The following is a 23,133-nucleotide window of genomic DNA, read 5'->3' as shown; positions in this document are numbered from 1 at the left end:
TTCATACATTAATGGTACACATTATGTAAAACCCTATTTCCAGCTTTGGTACCAGTTACTATCATTATTATTGAAACAAGTACATGAACATGTATAGCATCTTTCCTTTTGTTGAGTGCCAAATAAAATCTTGAAAAGTATTATAATAAAGAAGTATGGTATACAGATGTTTTTATTGTAAATGATAACTTAAACTTGGGAGGTATATTATGGTTTACTAAGGAACCCTGAATAACACAAACCCTAAATGTCATTCTGCAGATGGGATCTGCATTTCCATGCTCCATTTTTAACCTACCCTGGTATATTGTTTACAAGATCAGTGATGGCCTTATTAGTGAAGTGCAATGATACTTCATTATATCTAGGCCAGCAAAAGGCAAAAAGTGATAGGAAAAATTGAAAGATAATCTGTCTGTGTAAATATAAACTTTAATGCTAGAAAATTTGTTTATAACTGTGACAAATTCTGAAAAGAAAAATTATGTTAAAGGCAACTGAGTAGAAGGGATACCGTACATGTATGTATGAAAAATTCAAATACGGTTTACTTATACAATAATATTTAAAAGACAATATACAGTTGACATTTTCTGACAATACATAGATAAATGCACTATATAACCACTTCATCTATGAACCAACAGAAACAATAGACCAGCTGGCTAAAACACTACAGCCACGTATCTGGCTAAAACACTACAGCCACGTCTTTCAATTTACTGTATATTTAAACATGCTTAACTTAGGAAAAAAAGACTAGAACACTGAATTTCTGTTTATACATACATGACTAAAGTAATGAACTGAACAATAAGAAATAATGGCATGGTCTCAAACCCTTGATCTGGCTAAAGAAGTTATATCTACAATAATTCTATATTGACATGATACAATTCAACTGACGAAGTCCCAATATAAATGTTGTGCAATGGGCATCTACACAAGGTGATAAATGCCGTACGCAATGTAAGCAAAAATAACCTGTATATAAATACCTGCATGCAGGTACCAACCACATAATGAGCAAGTGAAATGTACTCAATGCATGGTTTGTCCACATCATCATTGATTCAAATTATTAACACAATGTATCAACAAACATAGTACATGTGTACATCATAATACATGACAGATTGACTAGACTTATATGAACTAGCAATGGTAATTATTCACATCTTTATGAAGACTGTAAATTTTTGGTTGTACATGTACAGTGTACTAAAAAAACTACTGAATAGATGGTCCAGTTTATGAAATATGTGCCCATGGAAAGAGTTAAATTTGTCACTGTAACACAGTATACACCCAGTAGTTCAAAGGGTTTAAGCCATATATTACGGTACAAAGATTTACTTTAGGTATTTTTGCCATATCAAAAACATGATCTACCGGTACATGTTCATCAAAATTAGCCTTCCTTTTCTACTCACTGGATATAAATTGTGGTTATACATACAGAAATAAAACAAAGCTAAAATAACTAGACAGTGGACTTTCAGTATGATGCAATTACATTGCATCTTGTTTGTACATCAGAACATATAATTGTGTCACGCTGAAATTGATGCTGATGTTGAGCTCAAGCGAAATATGTACAGTTTACTTTGACACAGCTAAATGCTGTTGCTTTCCATGTGCCAATGACTGAACAGCTGATATATACTGAGTAAAATAATTTCTGTATACAGGGTTATTTTTGTCCGTGTTTTTTTTGCCATTTACACTTTGCAACATGCAGTTTCTGCTCCTCTTAAATTCGCCCAGATAAAAATGTGTAAAAAGAAATATCATTTGGAATTCCCCCAGTCTTAAATTTGCTTGCTGACAATGAGGGCGAAAGGGGCAAAAATAAAATAAGGCTAATATTTCCCTGTATACAATATAGTATCATATAATATACGAATTACTATCCAATCTATCCTATTTTTGGATGTAAAGTGTTGAATGGAATGTATTGATTTTGGAAAGTCTTTTTAACAAATTGATCATATACATACACCATTCCCTTCTGTCATGCTCATCATAAGATTCAGTAAAAGAAAATCAAGAATGATTGGTTGATCAACTTATATATAAACCCATCTATTGGCATTTGACACTACCCAAATTATACACATAAACAGTAAAACACGGTTATAGCAAACACGCTTATAATGAATTGACGCTTACAGCGAAGTGAATTTCATTCCCCAAGTCTCTATTTCATGTTGTAAACTTGACGGATATAAGGAATTACGCTTATAACGAAGTTAAATTGGACGTACTTGGGACTTCGTTATAAGCGTGTTTTACTGTACTTGTATCTACTCTACAGTGTACATGCTCATGTGTCTAGCTAATTACAGGTCACGGTGCATACACAAGTACAGAAAAATTGTGGGTCTTACAGGCAAGTAAAATTTATTTTAAAAATTAAGAGAAAAATAAATGACTAAATTTCATACAATCAAATTTTTTAACTAAATATTAAGCATGACAAGCTAGATATGATTCAATCAAATACAAGGAATTTTCTTTGATTAGAGATGGAGGACCTCTCTTCCCTCATTGGAATTTGTCCTAAGCACTGCATTATATTTACATCTGAAACTCGTTACTGAGGGTATTTTAATGTTTTGTTTTTTTGTATCTCTGGAGATACAGCCTGCCCAAATAAGGAAGGTTGTAGGAGCCGAAGTACAGCACCCCATCTTTGTCCTCAACCTCGCTGACGCCCGGAATCACCTGACCCGTTGGGTCATGTAAGCTCTGAATGACCTTTCCCTCTTCATTCACTTCCACAACAAGGCCATATTTTGGTAAATATTGCAAAACCAGATCCATGGAAACTACCTATATAAGAAAGTCATTGTTACAACAAAATTCATCAAATATTAAAGATCATTTCAACAATTTAAAGGTTATAATCTCTTTGATACTAACTTTCATGATTAGAGCCCTTAACCAAGGTTTTTCAGCACAATAATCAAAAAAGCTGAACTTGTTCTTTTTGCGGATAAGTGCCATCCCAATCCAGTAACCGCCTGTACTGCTGCGCCGGATGTTATCCGGAATTCCTGGGAGATTATTATTAATAACTTCTAATGAACCTTTCTTTGGTCCTTTTAAATGATACCTAAAATTTAATTTAAAAAAAAATAGAATAAAGATATGTTTCATGTACTAAGCCAATAAAAAATTCAGAAAATAAGGATAGGGTTTGATAAGCATTATTCCAATTATGGCTCCAAAAAGTATAGAAGTAAAACAGGTGAGAGAGAGAGAGAGAGAGAGAGAGAGAGAGAGAGAGAGAGAATGAGCACCATTGAGAGCTGTTTCCCTTGGACTAAACTTTTATCTTTCTGAACTAACATCCAACAAAAAAATGTCATTACAAGTTTGAATCTGAGGAATATTACACCTGAAGACTCACTTGAGCAGCCTGGCTCGAGTCGTCTCACAGATCAACAGTGCTTCCTCGCTCCGAGTCAGCTGGATTCCATTTGCAAATGACATACTGTTGATCAGCTCTGTAACTTCCTGGGACTTTGGATCGTAGATCAGGACTCTACCACAGACAAAAAATACAATATGGTGAAAACAGGCTTCCTTTGTGACCTGATTGACTAATAAAATCCAAGTTTCTAATTGTGACTAACCCCCTTAATGCTAGTCTGGAATTTGACAATTTACCTATTACAATTTACAAGTACCTGTTTTTTATTGTTATTAAATAGTTTTGTTTTGATTCCAAAATATGCAGCTATGTTAAGGCTGTTTGAAGCTAAATCTATAAAGAAAAATGATACTTTTTTAATTATCGAAAAAATACTTTAATCATGCGAATTTCTTTAATCTTTTATTACATAAATTGAGAGCAATATCCACCACTATATTTGATGCATTTTTGTGACGTCATATGTACCGTACTTCTTAATTAAGCATATGACGTGCGTATCCTGACACGGAAAATGATCTATATAAATTGCTTCGGCGCAAGTGATTAATGACATTAAATCATTATTTTATGAAAAATCCTTCAATAAGAAATGTATTTTGCAGTTCTTGCTATCTGTTGGGCTGATGATTGTAAGAGCTGACCTTCCAGACACCTCTCCTTCCATGATCTGATGTCTGTTGTGTCGCCTATCCCACTTCGTCGACGAGTCTGTCATATAAATAGTTCCGTCCTCGGCAATGGTCAAATCGTTAAGAAGTCGTGGCCTCTTGCCGTTCACAGGAATCTCTGCCGAGTACAGCTGATAATGGTCGCCTGATGAAAATGAACAGAAGACTGTAAAGCCCATGTTTCTTGAAAAATTATCATTATGAGTATAACTGAAAGGAAAAAAGAACATGCATACACAACATACTGGTTTTCTTCAATGTTCATGAAACACATTTAGGTTTTATCATGTGTAATAAAAAAAAACCTTCCTTTTTTGGATGGTATCTCATAAAATATTATACAAAAACTGACTGGGGTTGAGGGCAACATTGATTATATTAGCCCCCGAGGGATGAAATATTGCCCCATGCGAAGCGGAGGGCAATATCTTCCTCATAAGGGGGCTAATATAATCAATGTTGCCCGAAAACACAGTCAACATTTGTTTTGTTATATGAAGAAACAAACCAAAATTCAAGAAAGTAATCGAAAACAGATCGCCGTTATTTTCTCAGCTCAACAAAGAATTTACGAATTCAATTTTGTGCAAAAGTTCATTTCCAAAATATCCTCATCATCAAACGGTCACTAGTGATATTCCACCACCTGTAAGAATTAACATACAGATGTTCTACCCGATTTTAATTCACAGTAATTCGCAAATCCTTATATCCGTTATGATAGCAAACCGTCACATTGCGCGTCCGTTGTTTACTGACTGTCTATTATGACGTCACCTTGTTTTGGAGTCGCAAAGAGCTATTTACTTCATAAATAAATATCAACAAATCAAAAGCGATTAATTGAAATAGAGGGAATATTCTCTAGTTATTACTGTAGATTCCTTATTTTACGCGAGTACTTATTTCCGCGATTCAACGGTTTTCCATCAAATCGCGAAAACATAAATTCGCGAATGTCGAAATTTTATCATAGTTTCATGTAGTTTACATATGTTCGAAAATTAAAAGCGAGATTTTAAAATTCGTGAGGCGGGCTTCTCGCAATTTTACGCGGATATTAATTCCTCGCGTTTAATTAGGAATTTACAGTATTCCTAGCCAGTCAATATTAAAAAAATATTGACCTGTCAATATTTTTCGGACGAGCTAATATTACAATTATTGACTATTCCTCTATATAGAGTTATAAAATGAGAATATACTACTGAATATAACAATATGAAATAATATTACTGGTAAGTCTTTTTATCGAATTAATAAAAAATCATTGATAACACAATCATTTACCCGTATAAGTGCACATGACTTACGAGTTGAAAGAGGTAGATATGAATATACAAAAAATAATACTGGTCAAAGAATTCCTTTAGAAAGAAACAAAAGGACATGTTTATTATGTAACCAAAATTGTGTAGAAGATGAAAGTCACTTTCTTACCGAATGCCCATTATATAAAGAAGAAAGAAATTCATTTTTCCATTATGTCTCAATACTCAACAAAAACTTTATACTTTTAACAAAGAAAGACAAATTTATCTGGTTAATGTCCAATGAAGACAAAACAATACTTACAAAGTTAAGTGAATTAGTGATCAATGCTTTCAAAGAAAGACAGAATACTTTGAGATCTAAATGACCGGTGAATTACTTATACAAATCATGATACTATCTTTATATTTGTATAAACTACCTTTATGACTATATATTATATGCACACTGTTCATATGTTTTGACATACTGATGTACATTTGCCCGGCTGTTACAAGTTCATGTATGTGTATGGACTATTTTTATATGTAGAATCTCTCTTTTAGGCATTTCTATATAATATCTGTAATCTTGTATGCCCTCTGGGCCCAAAATTGGAAATAAACTATTATTATTATTATATACATAAAATTATTGAAAAAAATACATCGATTCATTAAGAGGAAAACACATAACACCTGTGGCTACGTTGACTTTGAAGAGTCCCAGGTACGTGTCAATCACGATCAGGTACCCCTCCTTGGTCAGCCTCATTCCCAGGGGTCTCCCACAGGTCGGCTCATTGTCAAACCCTCCTGTTAATCATAAGTTAGTCATATTCAAAGTAGGTCATTGTGTCCACAGACAATAGGTTATTCATTCAGTCATAGTCACATCAACGTTAAAATGGCTCATTCATTGTCCACACACGAAAGATTACTGGTATCTATTCCGTTACATGGCATTAATCCACATTCAAATTTTTATTGTACCAACATATATAAAATACAATGGGTTTGAAAACAAATTTTAAAAAGAAAACTTAATAGGTTCTTTTATGGATATGTACACAAATTTTGTTTTAAAGACTTCAAAAACCTTACATTAGGAACTTTTGACGACTTGGAAAGGTTGCACTTGTCTGACAAACTCTGAAAATGTAATGCCTAATCTATCCCCGATAAATCGTATTGTCCAAGTTACAACAAGATGATTTATAAGGCTACTTAATCAGATTTGATTCTACCAGTGATTCTGATGCTATAACATTCCAGTCAAGAATACTGTGAAATGATTGATAAGAAAATAATAGTCCAATCTATTAGTAATTACCACATGGTTCTTTGCCAAGTTTGGCCAGGACACTCATTTCTCCCTTGTAGATGTGTAGAATTTTACCGTCAGCCGTCCCTGTGTATATGTGGTCTATAAAAATGAAATATATAAGTTCTATATCAAAGAAACAATAAAAAAAAATGCTAATAAAGTGATACTAATACTAATAACACTGAAAGAGCTTAACATCAAGGATAAGTTATCAGAAAGATTCATTCCACATCAAATGAAATCAAGCAGCAAAAATATACCTGATACATAAAACAACTGATTGTTCTAATAAATAAGGTGTTATAGGACTTAATTTAATGGGTGTTTCTTTCGGAGACTTAAATTTTCTACTTCTCTCACCTCCGTCTACGACAATGGATTCAGGCCCTGATATTTCGTTCTCAAAGATTCTCTCTGACTTCTGTAGCAGATTGTTTGGCTCAAGCACTCCTTCAAATTCAGGTGGTTCAGGCAGTCTGTCAATAAAACTACTAGTACAAGAGATCTTAAGGAACCTTTAATTTCAGCAATATCGCTGGTAACATCAAAATTAGCACCATTGTGAAAAGACTTGAAATTTCCAGCAAAAAAATAATCCATAAAGGTTACAAAAAAGCACTCATTTTGTGAGCAACATGTTACCATTAAACAAGGATATCAGTGTTGAGAGCTACTCACGTGAAATAAACAGGATCTATCGGTGATGGTGTCAAAAGAATCACAACAGGTGTCAGGATAAAAGCCAGAAGTAATGCTACACAAGCAGCCGACTTCCACCTTTACAGACACAAATTAAACACATTCAAGTTCAACTGGAAGTATCAAATTGTATTAATTTTACTGAAAATTTAGTACTACAAAAATTTGTTTGTTGGTTCTCGGGCACCTCAACATTAGGTAAGATTATGAAAAGGGGAATAAAACCATTTTAACAAGCGCTTGGACTTTGGCTAGTGGTGTTAAACAATGATGTGACGTGGGCAGTCTATTTCACTGCTGGCCACTCAGCCATGGCTCTTTGAAATCAACAAGTTATGTCTGACTTTTGAGCTTATTAAGACTAGGTTACTCAATCTGTGTATATTTCCTTAAAACTAGCGTCATTATTAACATGTTTTGGCGCAAGAATAAGATAGTTACATTATACTGTAAGTCCAAGGTCATGTTAAAATGGTTCTAAATCAATAATTTGTTTGCAAAACAAAATTTACTAAAAAAAAATTAATTTCAAGCTCCAAATAAATACATTTAAAGAATAAAATATATATGAATAAGTTAATTCCTGATCCTCTAATTTTAAAATGACGTTTCCTTTAAACAAATTTTAAATAAACATTTGAGTACTGAGCAGTCACAGCTCTTATTATGAACAGATATACTGATAACCCACCATTTAACCGAACTTGTCGAAAATTAAACATCACAAGATTCTTGTGTAGATACATCTGCAGATCACTGGATCTTATTCTAGTCAAATTACCATATCACAAATATTTTGTTTAAACATACTTGTCTGATGAATGTGCCCTTGACTTTTTAGGTTCATCTTGATATGAGTTATCTCCCTTGTAAATAGGACGACGTTGTCTCACATCTGACCTTCCTTGATTCATCTTCTACATCAAAAGCAAAATGAAACCTTTGAAAATACAATGTTACAAGAGCAGAAATAATTACCTGAAATCAAATACAATAGATAATTTGAATTGGAAATAGCAGGGACTAATTCTATTACATAATGTAATGCAAATACTGTAGATACCTCATTTTACATAAGTTATTTGAGTAAGTATGAATCATTGCAATGAAAAAGTTTCCAATACAGTAAGTATGTACCGGTAAGTACTTAAAACATTCGTCTGACCTAATTTGTGACCCAATCTATATTCATTACAAATTTTTAAGGTGAAAATCAAAGCCCAGAACACAAGGTATTTTTCTTGAATGTATTATCTCAAGCTCCCTGATAAGATTTTCAAGTTATTGACAATTTTGATTCTAAACAGAAGATAAAGAAAAGAGCTTTGTTGATGTTTTTCACATTTTTTTTTTTTGATCTTGAGAATACAATACATACAATATATGAACCTGACTTGACCTGGTGTTATCGTTGTCATCATACGAAATCAAATACATGTGTACTTAAAAACATTATTTCAAGTATGAAAATTCATACATCAAGCACTGAGCTTCTATATCTTTTATTTTTTGGATACATGCATTATTTTGGAGTGTTTGCATATTAACAATTTTAGTGCAGAATCTTATGCCCATTTGTTTTTCATTATCTCTTCATTGAAACTAGTTAGTCAGCCTGCTAGCTGACCAAGTAGGTAAATTTAGGATGAAACTTCAAGTGTGCTTGCGCATATTGGAAAAGTGGGAGGAGTTAGACTATTTGTGTTAGAGAAGTTTGAATACCTAAGCTGTAAACCATTCAGTTTCTATGTCAAACTGCACATCATCAGTCAATATTCTTTAATCTAAAACTGCTCATTGGTATCGTCTACTGCCATGGTCTGGATTCCGCATATACATGCATACATCTTACAGACTAATTTAGTGAAATTGGAGCATACTGGTATATAAATACTGGTATATAAATGCTGGCAGTGGTTTGCTATGGTATTTCGATGGGGCCACTTCGACCTTCGCACTTTCACCTTCAGGTCGAATATGCAAGAGTGCGAAGTTGCGAAGGCGAAAGTGCGAGGGCAAAGGAGCAAAAGTGCGAAGGCATAACGCGAAGATGCGATGGCGAAAGTGTGAAGGTGAAGGAGCGATACTACTATCACTCCTTTGCCTTAGCAACTTCGCACTTTCGCCTTTTTTGATAGCATTCAGAAAGTCTCAGTCAATTACATAGAATTTGATGCAGGCACCAAGGTTTTCCGATTAATCCATGATATAATTGGTACGCATGCGCAAGGCCATTGTGCTTACTATGAATGTTTATAAATATTTTAATGTGTTCCGGTATATGTGACATATATGTTTACCAGTGCTGGCTATGCCCAATCATTATATACTCCACATAAAATGTAATGTCCGCCATATGCACTTCCAGACAAGCTGTCTGTTTACCGTGGATCAAACACAGTAACATTCTAATTTCATTATGCAACTCTCCTTGCTCATGTATGGATCTAGAGGGGGAAAAAATTAAATATTAATAACTTCACACATGCAGTAAAGGGGGAGAGAGGGTTTGGGATCCATCCCCCTGAAAATTTAATTTTATCAATTTTATATAATAAAATCTCCAAAATATGTACCCCCCCTACAAATATAATATAATTATACATTGACCCCCCCCCCCCCCCCCCCCCCCCCCGAAAAAGTAATGGATCTGTGCAGGCTTTTGAAAATAAATTCTAAAAAGTTCATTGTCTGCCTCAGATGTCCTTTTATACAGCTAAAATTGTCTTTAAATGATAGAGAGCTCCACAATTATAAAAACGCGAAAGTGCGAAGATGTGAAGGTGAGAGTGGGAAGTTACGATGGCGAAGGAGCGATAGTAGTATCGCTTCTTCGCCTTCGGATCTTCTCACTTTCGCTGTCACACCTTTGCACTTTTGCCTTCACAACTTTGCACTCTCACACCTCGACCTAAAGGCGAAAGTGCAAAGGCCGAAGTGGCCCCATTGGAACACCATAGTTTGTCAACATTAAATGTACACCCAGCATTATAATTTTAATATTATATTTTCAATAGATTTTGTATTCACTTTTGTTCTAAAAATTCATGTATCGACGGCAAATTTTCCTGGTTTTTTATAAAGCTAACTTTTCGTTAACTTTGAGCGATTAACCAATAACATTTGGAATGCTGCTACTGTTGAAACACAAGCAGAAAGAGGGCGGGTAAATCGGAATGACAATTGTATTTTTCACTGCCAATGCGTTCTATTTTCTTTGAACTTGTTTGACATAACTATCAATATCGAAAAATAATGTGCTTGGTCCATAAATTACAAGAAACGTACAGCATATGCAGCAAGAGCATCCGAGGGTGATCCTCCAGCTTCTTCCTCAATACCGGATTTCGAACATATGAAACTAAACTGCATTTACAAGTGTTGAAGTTGAAATTCCGGAATAATAATGTCGTAGCACTTCGTAACACCACATACCTCTGAATTTCTATCAATAAGCCGTTAAATGTAGGGGAAGAGAGAGATATATACCATATCTATATATAAAACACATAAATGTATTTATATATAGATAGGGTACATATCTTTCTTTTCCACTACATTTTCAGAGGCCTGTGGTAACTGTTGAGTTGACACAAAAAATCACAGCCTATTCTATTATTATGGTTATCCTCTTATCCTCTTATTTTACAAAATAAACATGAAATAAAATTATCAATTCTCTCTCTCTCTCTCTCTCTCTCTCTCTCTCTCTCTCTCTCTCTCTCTCTCTCTCTCTCTCTCTCTCTCTCTCTCTCTCTCTCTCTCTCTCTGCATGTATCCATCAAATGTGTTTTTGATCATTCATGTCAAACGACTAAAGTACAATAATTAATAATGTTGCAACTGAATTTCAATCTCTGTGATTTATAAAGATAGCATCTGAAATTTTACCCATTTTATTTCTATTCTTTTAAAGAATTTATACCTTCAATATATAATTACATATGCCCTTAGATAATTTAAAATTTTTTGGCTCAAGTCACGTCATCAAAACATCATCTTTCCAATATTCAACTGAATTGAGATTATTAATAATATCTTTTAGATAACTTTTATTTAAAAAATGTATACAAGGAATTCTCATTTCTTCACATATATATAGATAAAAAAGATTTTTTTCATGCATTTTTTTCTTTTCTCTTGCTATTTAAAAGATTATCATCATCTTCATTAATGCCTATCATGCATGGGTGTTCTCAGTTGGCTTTTAAATATATTCCAGATGAATTTATTTACCTACGATCACAGAAATCGTTACTACTGGACATGATTTCCCATTAGGGCGTACAAAGCTTTAATCATTTTATTTATTCAAAGATATATATCAAAGTTCAGAAAAGAATGAAATATCGATAGTTTGTCGGTATCAATACAAATATCATAAAGGACCATATTAAGTTTCGAGCATTGTAAATCCAACACCATTGTGCAATAAAATTAGATAAACATCGACCTCTCGCAATATTTTAGGTTAGTGGTGTATTTATATGAAATAAATGGTTCTAGGGGGTCGTTGTGTCCACCGGGTTTAAATCTCCGAGCAGATTTTGACATAGCTTAACTCTACGCAGATTTTGGGGGGGAAAGGATTAACGAAATCCTCTGAAGATAATCTATTATCTATCTCAGGTCAGAAATTAAAAACAACAACGTATTGTTCTTAGTTTCTCTGCCAAAAACAGCGGATTTAAAACACCGAATAATTTGGTCACGTCGGCTTTTTAGTACTGGATTATGTGATGCCCTGACTGAAAGATTAACCATTAATACAATTAGGAGTTGAAGTGGAATTAATAAATCCAACGAATAATTAGGTCCCTAGGTAAATGGTCTCCTAAACCAAAATAATGGCCGAGGGTGGGAATACAACACTGCTGACTTATGTACGGGAGAAAGAGGAGGCGAGGGAGGAGGTGAAGAGGGTGGAACAGGAACTGGCCGCCACCAAGTCTAAGCTGTACGACGCACTTCAGAAGATTGACGAACTCAAAGACAAGGTAAGAGTATACAGATACAATGGACGATTTCAAAGACATGGTAGGTATATAGGATCCAACCTCACCGACGAGGTATGAATATATAGGTCTAGGGTACGAACTCAAAGACAAGGTAGGAGTACATAGTTAAATAGGGTCCGAACTCAAAGACAAGGTAGTTCTAAGTATATAGGTAAAGGATACGAACTCAAAGACATGAAGGAGCATATAGGTATGTAGGATACGAACTCAAAGACAAGGTAGGAGTATATAGATACAGGATACGAACTCAAATTTAAGACAAGGTAGAAATACACTATATAGGTATAGGGTACGGACTCAAAACATAGTAGGAATATATAGGTATTGGGTATGACCTAACAGACAAGATAGGAATGTATAATTTAGGGTACGAACTCAAGGACAAGGTAGGGTACGGGCTTAGAGAAATTTTAAGTATAGAGTAAGATTTCGGAAAGACAACAGAAGGTAGGAAACGGGCGGAGAGAATAGGATTATGGGCATAGATCTAGAATACTCCCTCCTGGTATGGCTCAATTCATGTTTTAACAAACAGCATTGATGGCACAAACAATTTACTGTCGGTAACAAAACAAAAATTCAAAAGAGCACTTAGAGACTATCTATTTAAATATTTTATTAAAGAATGGAATTCTAAATTCACTATACACGCTGACAAAAAACTAAGTTGCTACAGCACTTTTAAGCAAAATTTTGGCCAAGAGAACTACCTAAGATTACTTAAAAATTTTGAGCAGAGGAGAAGTTTAACTCGTTTTCGCATTTCCGCTCATAGACTTAATATTGAAAGAGGACGATATCAAGACATTCCACGACAAGAAAGATACTGTAATAGATGTAATGTCAAATCAGTGGATGATGAAAAACATTTTTTATTCTCATGTGATCATAATAAGGCATTAAGAGATACTCTGTACAAATTAGCTAATGACTCTTGTAAAAATTTTCAATATATGGACAATAACCAAAAATTTTACTGGCTTATGACAACTGAAGATCTACAAGTACTTGTACAACTCAGTGAAATGATTCTTAAAGGTGGAATATAATGGTTATAATTATATATACAGATTTATTACGCAGTGTATTTACTTTGGTTGGGGGGGGGGGGTGGGTTATGTTATGTATAAGCATACTGGCTTGAACACTTTGAGTACAAGTAGACCAATCTGATTGACTGTGCAGGCACCGTCCCTTGGTACTCTCTGTTTTCAGGCCACTTTGTTTCTGTATAGCTGTTGTATTCACTGATGTGTAAATCCCATACATATATTTCATTGTATTAATGAAACATTTTGCATATTGTTGCCTGGACATTGTGGGCAGTATTTCATTCATTATTTGTTATAATCATGATATTATTATTATTATTTTTTTTAAAGAATGTATATGCCCCCTGAGGGCCCTTGATTGGTGAATAAATAAATATATATAGAATACGAACTCAAAGACAAAGAAAATATGGTTATATTTATTTATGTAGTACAAATATTAAAAACCGTTAAAGTGGAAATTTGAAAACGTGGTATTTTCTTGGTTATACATGTACAGTTGCGAGAAAATGAATGCTTAGTCTAGTATATTTAGTCTGAACAACACAGAGAAAGGGGTATCAAAATGCCTACGAAATTAAAGAAAATGTAAGGTTAACTTCCAAAAAAGCTATATCCTGAAAAAAATGTATTAATTGTTAATACTATAGTTGAAAAAAAGATCATTTTTTTAAAAAAAAAAAATGGTTGCTGATATTCAGATAAAGACACTGGAAGCAAGCAAAGCACCAGCGAAATCCCAGCCCGCTAAAGCCACCAACGGCAAAGCGAACCCCGGGAAAAAGGCCGCGCCCCAGAGTCAGGGTAAAAAGACTGGGGCACAGGAAAAGAAGCCTTCACTGGTCCCTCCTACAGATACCTCCCCCTCCAGTAGACCGGGGTCGGGGGTGGTTCGCCATCCCCCAATACCAGGGAAAGAGTCCCTCTCCCAGGACTCCGCGCAGTATTACAGGGTAAGTCTCGGGAGATCAAACCTCGTCGGGTCACACATGATCACTTTTATACCGGATAAGGAGGGATGGGTTATTATACATGTATCAGAATTTTCAAGTTTATTCATTTTTTCTTATTTTATTGTTTCTGTTCAACCAGTTTATGATCTTCCGTAGAAATTGCTGATTAAAAAACCTATCATCCTTTCACAGTGAAAAAGTCCATAACATAAAACCCCTGACACCTGACGTTATATATTTTTCTTTAAAATATATACCCTCTTCCTAATTATTGAATTATTAGGAATCGGATACACATTTTTGATTGAGAGAAATATATAAAACGTCAGTGACTAGAGTGGCTGTGTCTAGATCTTATAGGTTTCGACGTCCCATAATTTTTATACATGTATTTATATCTTCAACATGCAGGAAATAGGAAAGATGTTTCCTGACATTAAGCTATCTGTAGTCATGGACGCAGAGAGTAAATTCAACCAGGCGGACATCAACGGAGACGGGGTAAGTGATAAAGTGATACTGTCGGTCCTCTCTGGACTTTGATTTCTGATCGCTGCCTCTAACGCCTGTCATGCCTACCTGTAAGATTCCGTCTCTCGCAGCAAATCGATAAAGACGAGCTGGACAGAGTCCTGACACAGCACGTGACCTTGTTTACCCCCGCCATGATCCAGGAACTGATTAAGGAGATCGATCAGGACAACAATGACACGCTGGAGTTCCCGGAAATCCTCATGGTAACGACAACAAGGCTACATTTCACAGCATACAAATAATTCTAAAATCAGATTACAAAAGGATCATACGGAGTATTCAAAACTGTTTTAATCATTTGCTTCAATTTTGGTCCACCTTTGGGTTTTATAAAAATCAGCAGATGTTACATTTGAAAGTCTAGATGGGGGCACATATGGCCTATTATGCTCAATAGATATGCATTCTTATAACATTCACCACACACATTTTTCAATAATGATTTGCACATGAAAAGTTATGAAATAAAAAATAGTAGCCGTGGATTGCTATTACAGATTCTGGATAAGATGGGGAAAAGAAGGCAGAAGTTGTCCAATATACCGACGTCAATCCAAGACAACAGTACCAAAGTCTGCTCAATACAGTAGTGTAGCTGGGACAGTTGTGAGTGGACTCGCTGTAACCTAGACTTAGAGACGTGCATAGCTAGGATGTGTGTACTTTAGACAGGCAATGACTTACCAGCACAATGGGAAGCTTGATACATGATGCTTCCTAACATAACTTCATGTCAGACTCAGTCATCTACACGTAACTAGACTCGGCATCACACAATGCCATCTCCGCATTCCTTTGTGGGAACCATCCGTTTGAACAGTTTAAGGATCTCATTGTGACAGTCAGCCATTTAAATCCCCAAAAAACCAACCTGTGACAAGATTTCAGAGCATAGGGTCGTGATACATTTTAATTACCTTTAAACAGATATATACGTAATCAAGCCTCTCTGATTACATGTCAACAATTAATTAAATCAAGTCAATGAGGCGACATTTATTTACAGGAAGTAGGCCATGGGCCAATAAACAGTTGGCGATGGACAGTATTTTGTGACAGGTGTTAAATGTGCTTCTTCATGAAACCTTTGTCTTTGATTTATTTCACATTGTTTATACCATTAGACTTTTTTCACAGAGTATACTTTGGAATTGTTTGAAATTGTGGTAGCGTGGTAGCCCTTCTCCAATTTTAATTTTTAAGGGGTGGGAGTGCCATATTAAACAAAATTCTTCAAGGTTTGTGTGGAATTTACTACCTGGTTTTCAATAAACTTTTCCATCATTAGGCCAGCATTTTTTTATTTTTAGATTTACGAAATATTTTTCAAATTATTTGGTGAGGAGGAGGGAAAAAAAATAAAAATAAAATTGAAAAATTTGTCCGTCAAGAAAAAAAATGAAAATAAAACAATTTTTCAACAATATTTTTTTTATTTTTAAAATAAGAACATGTGTCTAGGAGCTGCCATTTTTTAAAAATATCTAAGTAATTTTGGTTGTTGGTGATGTTCTTATCATAACATATTTTATCCATGGGCACTGAAAATTTGTGTTGATATATTGTACATGCATGTATAAAAACGAAGGTTTTTTTTTTATAAATACAAGTACATACTGTACATATACATTAAGACAAAAAAAAAATAAGGGAGTTTTCACTTCTTCCTTGTAGAAAAATAGGAAGAAGTTTGAGAAATAATTTATTTGATTAAATTAACAATGCTATTCACAAATTCAAAATTTAAAATATTGTTACTGAAAATAAATTGGATTAGAAGCATGTCCATAAATGTCAGTAAAAAATCAAACAAGTTTTTTTATTTAAAAAAGACTAAATAACTTTTAAAATTTTATTTATTTATGTAACTATACCTTTAATAAAGGAAATGTTTCGTTATTTTGTTAGCTTTAACCTTAATGACAAATAAAATTATTCTCTTTCCTTCAGTCATAAGACCTGTGTTCAGTGTGTTTAGGGTTATTAGTCAAACCCTATGACCCACTTACAACCGTTATGTAGAGGATCTATTTCCAAACGGTTCAATTATGATTATTCTAGAATTTATTTTGCAAAAATGTTTTTTTTTTAAAGTAACTTATCATTTTCTTGTCAATGAGGTGTTTTTTTTTAATTTACAGAATTGTGATAGAAAAAGACTTCAACTTCTCTTTATTGAGGAAATTCTGGCTAAGTTGCCGATCACAAAACTTAATAGGGTCGTAAATTGTAGGGTTGGACGAAAGCAAACAGGAGTAGGCCCTTTGGTGGTTTTTTGTGACTTCTAGTGCCTGTGACTTGATCGGAAAGAACTTGGTCTTTTTATTAAATCAATGCATGAACAACAATAATTCAGACTACACATACGTGATTGCATCAACATTTATTTTTATTTTTACCAGAAAGAAAACTTCGGGTCGGAGGAAAAAATAAAATAAATAGCTAGTTCAGGTCCTTTTATTTTTATTTGAATTTTTAAAAAATAGGGTCGGCGGGTTTGTAAATCGAAATTTTAAAAAATGCTGGCCTTAATCATATTTTGATATTCTGTATTTCATAATTTTTTGACTAAAGGAAGTAAGTTTGTGTATATCCCAAATTTCTAGGATTATATGTATACCCATACATTCAAAGAAAAAATAAGCCACCACAAATTCCAAGTATTCTAGATTATCTGTTATTTTGACAGGCTACCTCAACTTCTTGCGGGTCAATCTACACAAGCTGCCAAGAGTCACAAAAATTTACATTTGTCAATCCTGTGGTACAAAAAACCCTCTGCATTGCCACGGTGTAACCTGTTTACATCTGACTCAACCTAAAATGCTCTAATAAATATATATTTCAAGGATCATACATGTTCATTTTTTTTAATACTAATATTATATCCAAATAAAACACAAAATCACTGGGAGGATGCACTTTCAGAGTTTAATATGCATTATAACCAGAAACAGTAAGCTCATGTAAAACCAAAACTGTAAGATAGCTTTAAAAACAAATGTATATATTATAATACATGGATCTCATTTCAGAAAAAAAAACATATTGAAGTGTTACAATAAAAATATCTTCACCTGCCACTAGCTGGTCCAGACTAAGTAACAGGGTTGGAAGGGTTACAGGTTTTGCTGAGATTTCTTGAGAATAAAGGGGATATGACAGGGACTTCCAAAACCAACCAGAATGTCTGTTTTGATGGGTGTCGCTATTGTGAAGTTTCATTGTATTGTTCTATAAAAAATATAACAATTAAAGTAAAGTAAGCAAAATTTATCAGGTTTATAAGGATGCCTCATACATGTAAAGAGACAGCTTAATAAAATGACAATGCTGAAGTTAATGTCGAAGGACACCTATCAAATGGACATAACTATATAATTGCACATCATTCACTGGTACTGGACTAGATTGTATTGAGGTGAGTTGTTTTTTTGGTTTTAAGATTTGATTCAAGTTCAAAATAAATAAGAGTATTTTGGGTTTTTTTTTCAATGTATAGTAAATAAATTTGATGTCTCGAAGGGACCAGAGAACAAATAACAAGAGAAAAAAACAACGAATGAGCAAATGGTATCACATGTTGGAGGTCCTACTTCACAAAACCAGGTCAAGAGATATTGGTCACATGAACTTTGGTTATAAAAAATGGAACAATAAAGCTTTAAACACTAAACATCTGATTGATATTATAACTCTTGATTTACGACAATTAAGGTACATTATAAAACCACATCAAATTTTCTACAACAATAATAAAGATAACCCCAAACAAAGCAACATAGTCAGAGGCAAGATTCATTGAAAATAAAGATACAACATCATGGAAGTAATAAATAAAGAAACAAATGGAAAGTGGATATGTATAAGGATATAAATATTACTCTGGAAAAAAGCAAAAATTGAAAATACATGTAAAAATACATGAAAGATCTTGTGACATAAAACTCAAGTTTCACTTGATAACAATATAACATTAATATCAACAATAAAACTGAACCCACTAACCTACTGGTAATTGTCTGTAGCTATTTACACATCTCTACGCAAAAGCTACATCCTGGAACATTTATTAAATTAGATCTGACAGTTCCATTAAATAAAATAAAGGAATGAATTTTTTCTACATTTAATACCTTTATATATTTCATATTCTGAAAAGATAAATTTCTTGACAAAAGGTTTACAGAAGGAAAACTGGTGCTTTGGTTTGGAAGATAAAAACGAAGTTATGTGTAAATCAAATATTGTAGCATTCCTAGGCCTGGGACAGTAAATTTCTCCCCGTTTGACCATTAACAGTGGTAATGCTAAAATGCCTGCAAATCAGACCTACATCATCCATAACAAAGCAAAATTAACTTCTATACAGACTATTCTTTAAGAATAGAAAATGAGTGACCTACACAGCCTCAAAGGTTCCATATTTTGAAATAAATATGTATCTCCAACATCAGTGAGCAAGGAATGCTGCTATTATATAGTTTTAATGAAAATTAATAAATAAAATTGGTTATGTATAGCATTTAAAAATCCCCTAACTAGTTTTCTTCTCAAGAAGAAATCACCGTTAAAACCTCTGCTACAACAGCAAAGGCATTGACTAACAATAATGAAATTTATCCAGAGACAAGGACAATGCTTGTACAAAACAGTACAATGCATATGTACACAGACCATTGCTTGAGCTGTCTTTGGATTATGGATTAATCTCAGTGTTATATAACACTTATAAACTGTTTCAGAGCAACATGCTACAAATTCACAAAACAACTTGGTATTCAATGGAGGGAAAAATTATACATCAGTATCATTAACACATACATTAATATATTAAAGCCACTTTTAACACTGTCTGCTACATCAATGTTCTAACACAACAGAGTTGGAACACATATTCTTTACACAGCTACCGGCTCCTCGTCAGTTGCCCCTGTATTTGCTGTGTTTTGATTGGCTGTTATTTGATTAGCTTCACTCTGATTGGATGTTACTGGGATAACACTAATGTCCTTGCTCTCTTCATTCGATGGGAGGGGCAGATCCTCTCCTGGGGTCATTTCTGTCTCCCCCTCCATCCTTTCATACTCCCCTGGCTGGCCAGTTTCAAGAAACTTAATAGCTCTGTAAAGAATGATTCAAAATTTAAATAAATACCAGTACTCAGGCATATACTTCATGCTCTCCTCAGTTCCCTGATAATCTTATTCTCATTTGACACTGCTTCATGAGAAAGATTTAAAAAGTTATCTCTTAGATAGAAGCATGGGTCTGCTTTAATGATGCATGTAAATAAAAAAAATGTAAAAAAATTTTATTCTCATTTGAAGTGTTAAACTAGTACATATCTGCTTAAATCAAGATTATCCATGGGTTATACTGTAGTAGATGTTATTAATACCGGTAACTGAATAGTTGAACTATAGTAACATGTATGCATATTTAACAAATACTTAACAAAAGTATTTGACTGTTTGGTGTTTTCTCACTTTGTCATTCATTAGGAGTCTAAGTATCCAAAGGCAATATCCTTACAATGACTCAATAAGACTGACTATGTGAGAGTAAACAATCCATAATATATGAGCCACTCATTAAATATTTAACACTGCATTATGTATAGCAATGAAAATTTCTCCATTTCTTCACCACCCACAACCATAACAAACTCACATGACAAATCCGACTGGAATGATGAGCAGAATTACGGACAGCACGAACACGAACCCGGTGAAGTAGTCAATACTGTCGGCGTAGAGGGACTGGAACATAAAGGGGGCCAGGAAATAGGTGATCCCCTCCCCACAGTGCATCAAAGCAAACAGAGACCCTGGAGAATGCAGACAAAACAACATTAATTATTACCACTAATGGCAGCATTACCCAAAAATGCAGCACACTAATAGCATGTTATACATGTATGTGATAAAATCAATAAAGCACAATGAAACAGGGTCGTTCAGGAATGAGTATCGTTAATTGCAGCAAGTGGCATTTCTATAACTTTATGGAACATAATTTATACCTTGGTCTGCAGTATCAATGCTGTTTGCAACCACAGCTCTCAACATTGGAAAAGGAATCAGCTCCAGTACCAACATAAATATGGCTGTAAAAAAAGACACAGATCTAAATTACAAGGCAGAACTTTCTAAAAAATCATGATCAAATTATTTCAAGTTTCATATATGTTAAATCCTTCTCTGTGCCATGAAGGCACATAGTGTCAAAGCTTATCCCCGATTTTCATGGTGCTAAGCAGATGAGAGTCATTGACTCCCCCTTGATGGGACACCACTCTATCGCAGGTTAACCCCCAGCAGAAACCGGTACCCAATTTCAGCTTGGTGGACTGAGACAATGTAGATAAAGTACCTTGTCCAAGTGCACAACACACAACTTTAAGTGACCACAGTTGGTTTGAACCAGTGACCTTTTGGTTCCTGGCCTAACGCTAATAACTACATGTACTATGCTGTGTGCTCCACTTTTTTCATTTATTAAATTATGTATCCAGGATAAATTTTCATTCTAATATTTTACTACATAAAGATGTAAATAAGATTAACTGTTCACTGTTACTATTTTCAAACAAATAATTTTTTAATATATTAGTTAAGAAAATTAAAACATCAAAGAACCTTACCAAAATAAATCACAATTTCATTCTGAACAACAGCAAGCCAAAGGGTTCCTAATGCCTTTGAAAAGAGTCCCCCAAATGTGATGTGAATATCTGAAAACCAGTTCCTCAGCACAGGGGGAGTGAACAAGACCCCTAGTGATGCCACTCCCATGGCAACGGACAGGAAGACGCCCACCTTGTGAGATTGCCAGTGATACGGAGACCCCGTGAAATACAGAACCAGAGTGTTGATCTGTCCAAGATGAACCCAGGCATAACTTTGAAATGCTAAAATGGCAAGCCACATAATCAACAGTTTTCTATCTTTACATCTAAAAAACTTCCCCATTGGTCTAAATGTATCAATACAACAGTTTTCTGTGTCATATCTACTAGCGTTATTGGTTTCTACTTTCACCTCCTTTACAAGAAAGAAAGAAATGAGGAAAGCAATGCAGCCACATATTAATGTGAACCAGAATGGCTGATGAAAACCACTGGCTTTGACCCAGTACCCGACCATTATATTGGCTATTGCGTAGGCTAAGCCATTCAGAGATTCTTGAATAGCAAGACGGGATGAACGTTTTTCTCGTTGCGTTGTGTTAATGGCAAAGAATGTACTTCCAGCTAGAAACGCTGTCATACTACCACTCAACCCCCTTATAGCCGAAGCCATGAACAGCCCATCCATAGTCCAGCTTGTATACAGGATCAGGATGTATATCAGAGAGTGAAGAATCCCTCCTAGCGAGGGCATCCACAACAGAATCTTTCTCTTAGAAGTCTTGTCACTGACGGCCCCTAAAATGATCACAGTAATGACTGCAGGCAAGCCCTCGGCTATCTGTAGACTCAGAATGGCTAGAGTGCTCTCCCTGTGGGCAACATTGTAAAGGCCGGAGCCGTTTCCACTGTACACATCAAACGACTCAATGACGCTTGCTTTCAGATGGCTTTGCTTGTAAAACTCGGATTGCACATACTCCTGGAAAAGTGGTAAAGTCATATGTCTCGATAAAAAGAAGAAAAAGTAGGCAACCTCCACTAAATATGGCTGGACTTCTGCCAGCATGTCCATACAGTGAGCGTTTGTTTGGGTCACTATTCTTCGGGCCCTCTCCATTTTAAATTATATTTCACATATAATTATATCACAGACAAAACATTACATGTTTTGCACAGAAGCAAATAACGGTTGTTCATCATAACCGGAAGCTTTATCTACAGTGACATCTAGCGGCTACAAAATATTTCGAAGGGAGATAATTCAAATTGCAATTTCATTTTCAAGGTATGACACCGGATAACACTATAGAGGGGAAAAAATTCTTAAAAATCAGTTTGTATTTTTCATGACAAAACATTCGGAGGAAATGTTATTTGTTACCTATCTCATCAGCTAACACCATAAAAAGGGCAAGCGATACTGCATTTTCTCAAAATATCTAGCTCCAAACAGGTCTACCCTCAAAACCACGTGTTTTCCATTTGTATGTATACAGACTGCACACTCCCCAGGAAGCTGCTGCATGAGCCCTGAAAGAAGTAGTCCCTGTGAAAAA

General features: G+C 34.6%; 3 protein-coding genes across 7 annotated transcripts; 1 reads left to right on the top strand and 2 right to left on the bottom strand.

Annotated features, from left to right (window-relative positions):
- Positions 1-829: 829 nt before the first annotated feature.
- Positions 830-15,007, bottom strand: LOC128176688 (adipocyte plasma membrane-associated protein-like). 5 transcript variants are annotated; one of them, XM_052843188.1, is made up of 10 exons: positions 14,989-15,007; positions 8,197-8,303; positions 7,366-7,464; positions 7,048-7,163; positions 6,694-6,786; positions 6,060-6,176; positions 4,084-4,255; positions 3,416-3,550; positions 2,926-3,118; positions 830-2,835 (listed from the first exon to the last, which is right to left on the bottom strand). In XM_052843188.1, the coding sequence occupies exons 2-10, from the start codon at positions 8,298-8,300 to the stop codon at positions 2,611-2,613; spliced, it is 1,254 nt and encodes a 417-aa protein (XP_052699148.1). In that variant the 5' UTR covers positions 8,301-8,303; positions 14,989-15,007; the 3' UTR covers positions 830-2,610. The 5 variants fall into 5 exon arrangements, with proteins under 5 accessions (XP_052699148.1, XP_052699144.1, XP_052699145.1 ...); XM_052843184.1 differs by lacking the exon at positions 14,989-15,007 and adding an exon at positions 10,675-10,810; XM_052843185.1 differs by lacking the exon at positions 14,989-15,007 and adding an exon at positions 10,684-10,758.
- On the top strand, positions 11,906-16,056 carry LOC128176690 (uncharacterized). The gene is made up of 5 exons (XM_052843189.1): positions 11,906-12,383; positions 14,158-14,409; positions 14,821-14,910; positions 15,012-15,146; positions 15,441-16,056. The coding sequence occupies exons 1-5, from the start codon at positions 12,234-12,236 to the stop codon at positions 15,531-15,533; spliced, it is 720 nt and encodes a 239-aa protein (XP_052699149.1). The 5' UTR covers positions 11,906-12,233; the 3' UTR covers positions 15,534-16,056.
- Positions 16,057-17,860: 1,804 nt separating this feature from the next.
- LOC128177724 (proton-coupled folate transporter-like) lies at positions 17,861-22,797 on the bottom strand. Its single transcript, XM_052844550.1, has 4 exons — positions 21,590-22,797; positions 20,969-21,052; positions 20,617-20,773; positions 17,861-20,067 (listed from the first exon to the last, which is right to left on the bottom strand). Exons 1-4 carry the CDS (start codon positions 22,692-22,694, stop codon positions 19,845-19,847), a joined length of 1,569 nt encoding a protein of 522 aa, XP_052700510.1. The 5' UTR covers positions 22,695-22,797; the 3' UTR covers positions 17,861-19,844.
- Positions 22,798-23,133: the final 336 nt, after the last annotated feature.

This window comes from Crassostrea angulata, chromosome 3 (genome assembly GCF_025612915.1).
Source record: "Crassostrea angulata isolate pt1a10 chromosome 3, ASM2561291v2, whole genome shotgun sequence".
In the NCBI taxonomy this organism is placed as follows: Eukaryota; Metazoa; Mollusca; class Bivalvia; order Ostreida; family Ostreidae; genus Magallana; species Magallana angulata.
Note: the sequence above shows the minus strand (reverse complement) of the source record. Positions and strands in the feature narration are given on the sequence as shown.

Excerpts from the sequence above, each read along its gene's own strand:
- LOC128176688 (XM_052843184.1), bottom strand. The coding sequence starts at position 10,758 with ATGCAGTTTAGTTTCATATGTTCGAAATCCGGTATTGAGGAAGAAGCT. Across the intron at positions 7,465-8,196 it reads AGGGCACATTCATCAGACAA|GTGGAAGTCGGCTGCTTGTG; the intron begins GTATGTTTAAAC and ends GTGTCTGTAAAG. Across the intron at positions 6,177-6,693 it reads ACTTGGCAAAGAACCATGTG|GAGGGTTTGACAATGAGCCG; the intron begins GTAATTACTAAT and ends TATGATTAACAG.
- LOC128176690 (XM_052843189.1), top strand. The coding sequence starts at position 12,234 with ATGGCCGAGGGTGGGAATACAACACTGCTGACTTATGTACGGGAGAAA. Across the intron at positions 14,410-14,820 it reads ACTCCGCGCAGTATTACAGG|GAAATAGGAAAGATGTTTCC; the intron begins GTAAGTCTCGGG and ends TTCAACATGCAG. Across the intron at positions 14,911-15,011 it reads CGGACATCAACGGAGACGGG|CAAATCGATAAAGACGAGCT; the intron begins GTAAGTGATAAA and ends CGTCTCTCGCAG.
- LOC128177724 (XM_052844550.1), bottom strand. The coding sequence starts at position 22,694 with ATGGAGAGGGCCCGAAGAATAGTGACCCAAACAAACGCTCACTGTATG. Across the intron at positions 20,774-20,968 it reads CATTGATACTGCAGACCAAG|GGTCTCTGTTTGCTTTGATG; the intron begins GTATAAATTATG and ends TGCATTCTCCAG. Across the intron at positions 20,068-20,616 it reads ATTCCAGTCGGATTTGTCAT|AGCTATTAAGTTTCTTGAAA; the intron begins GTGAGTTTGTTA and ends CATTCTTTACAG.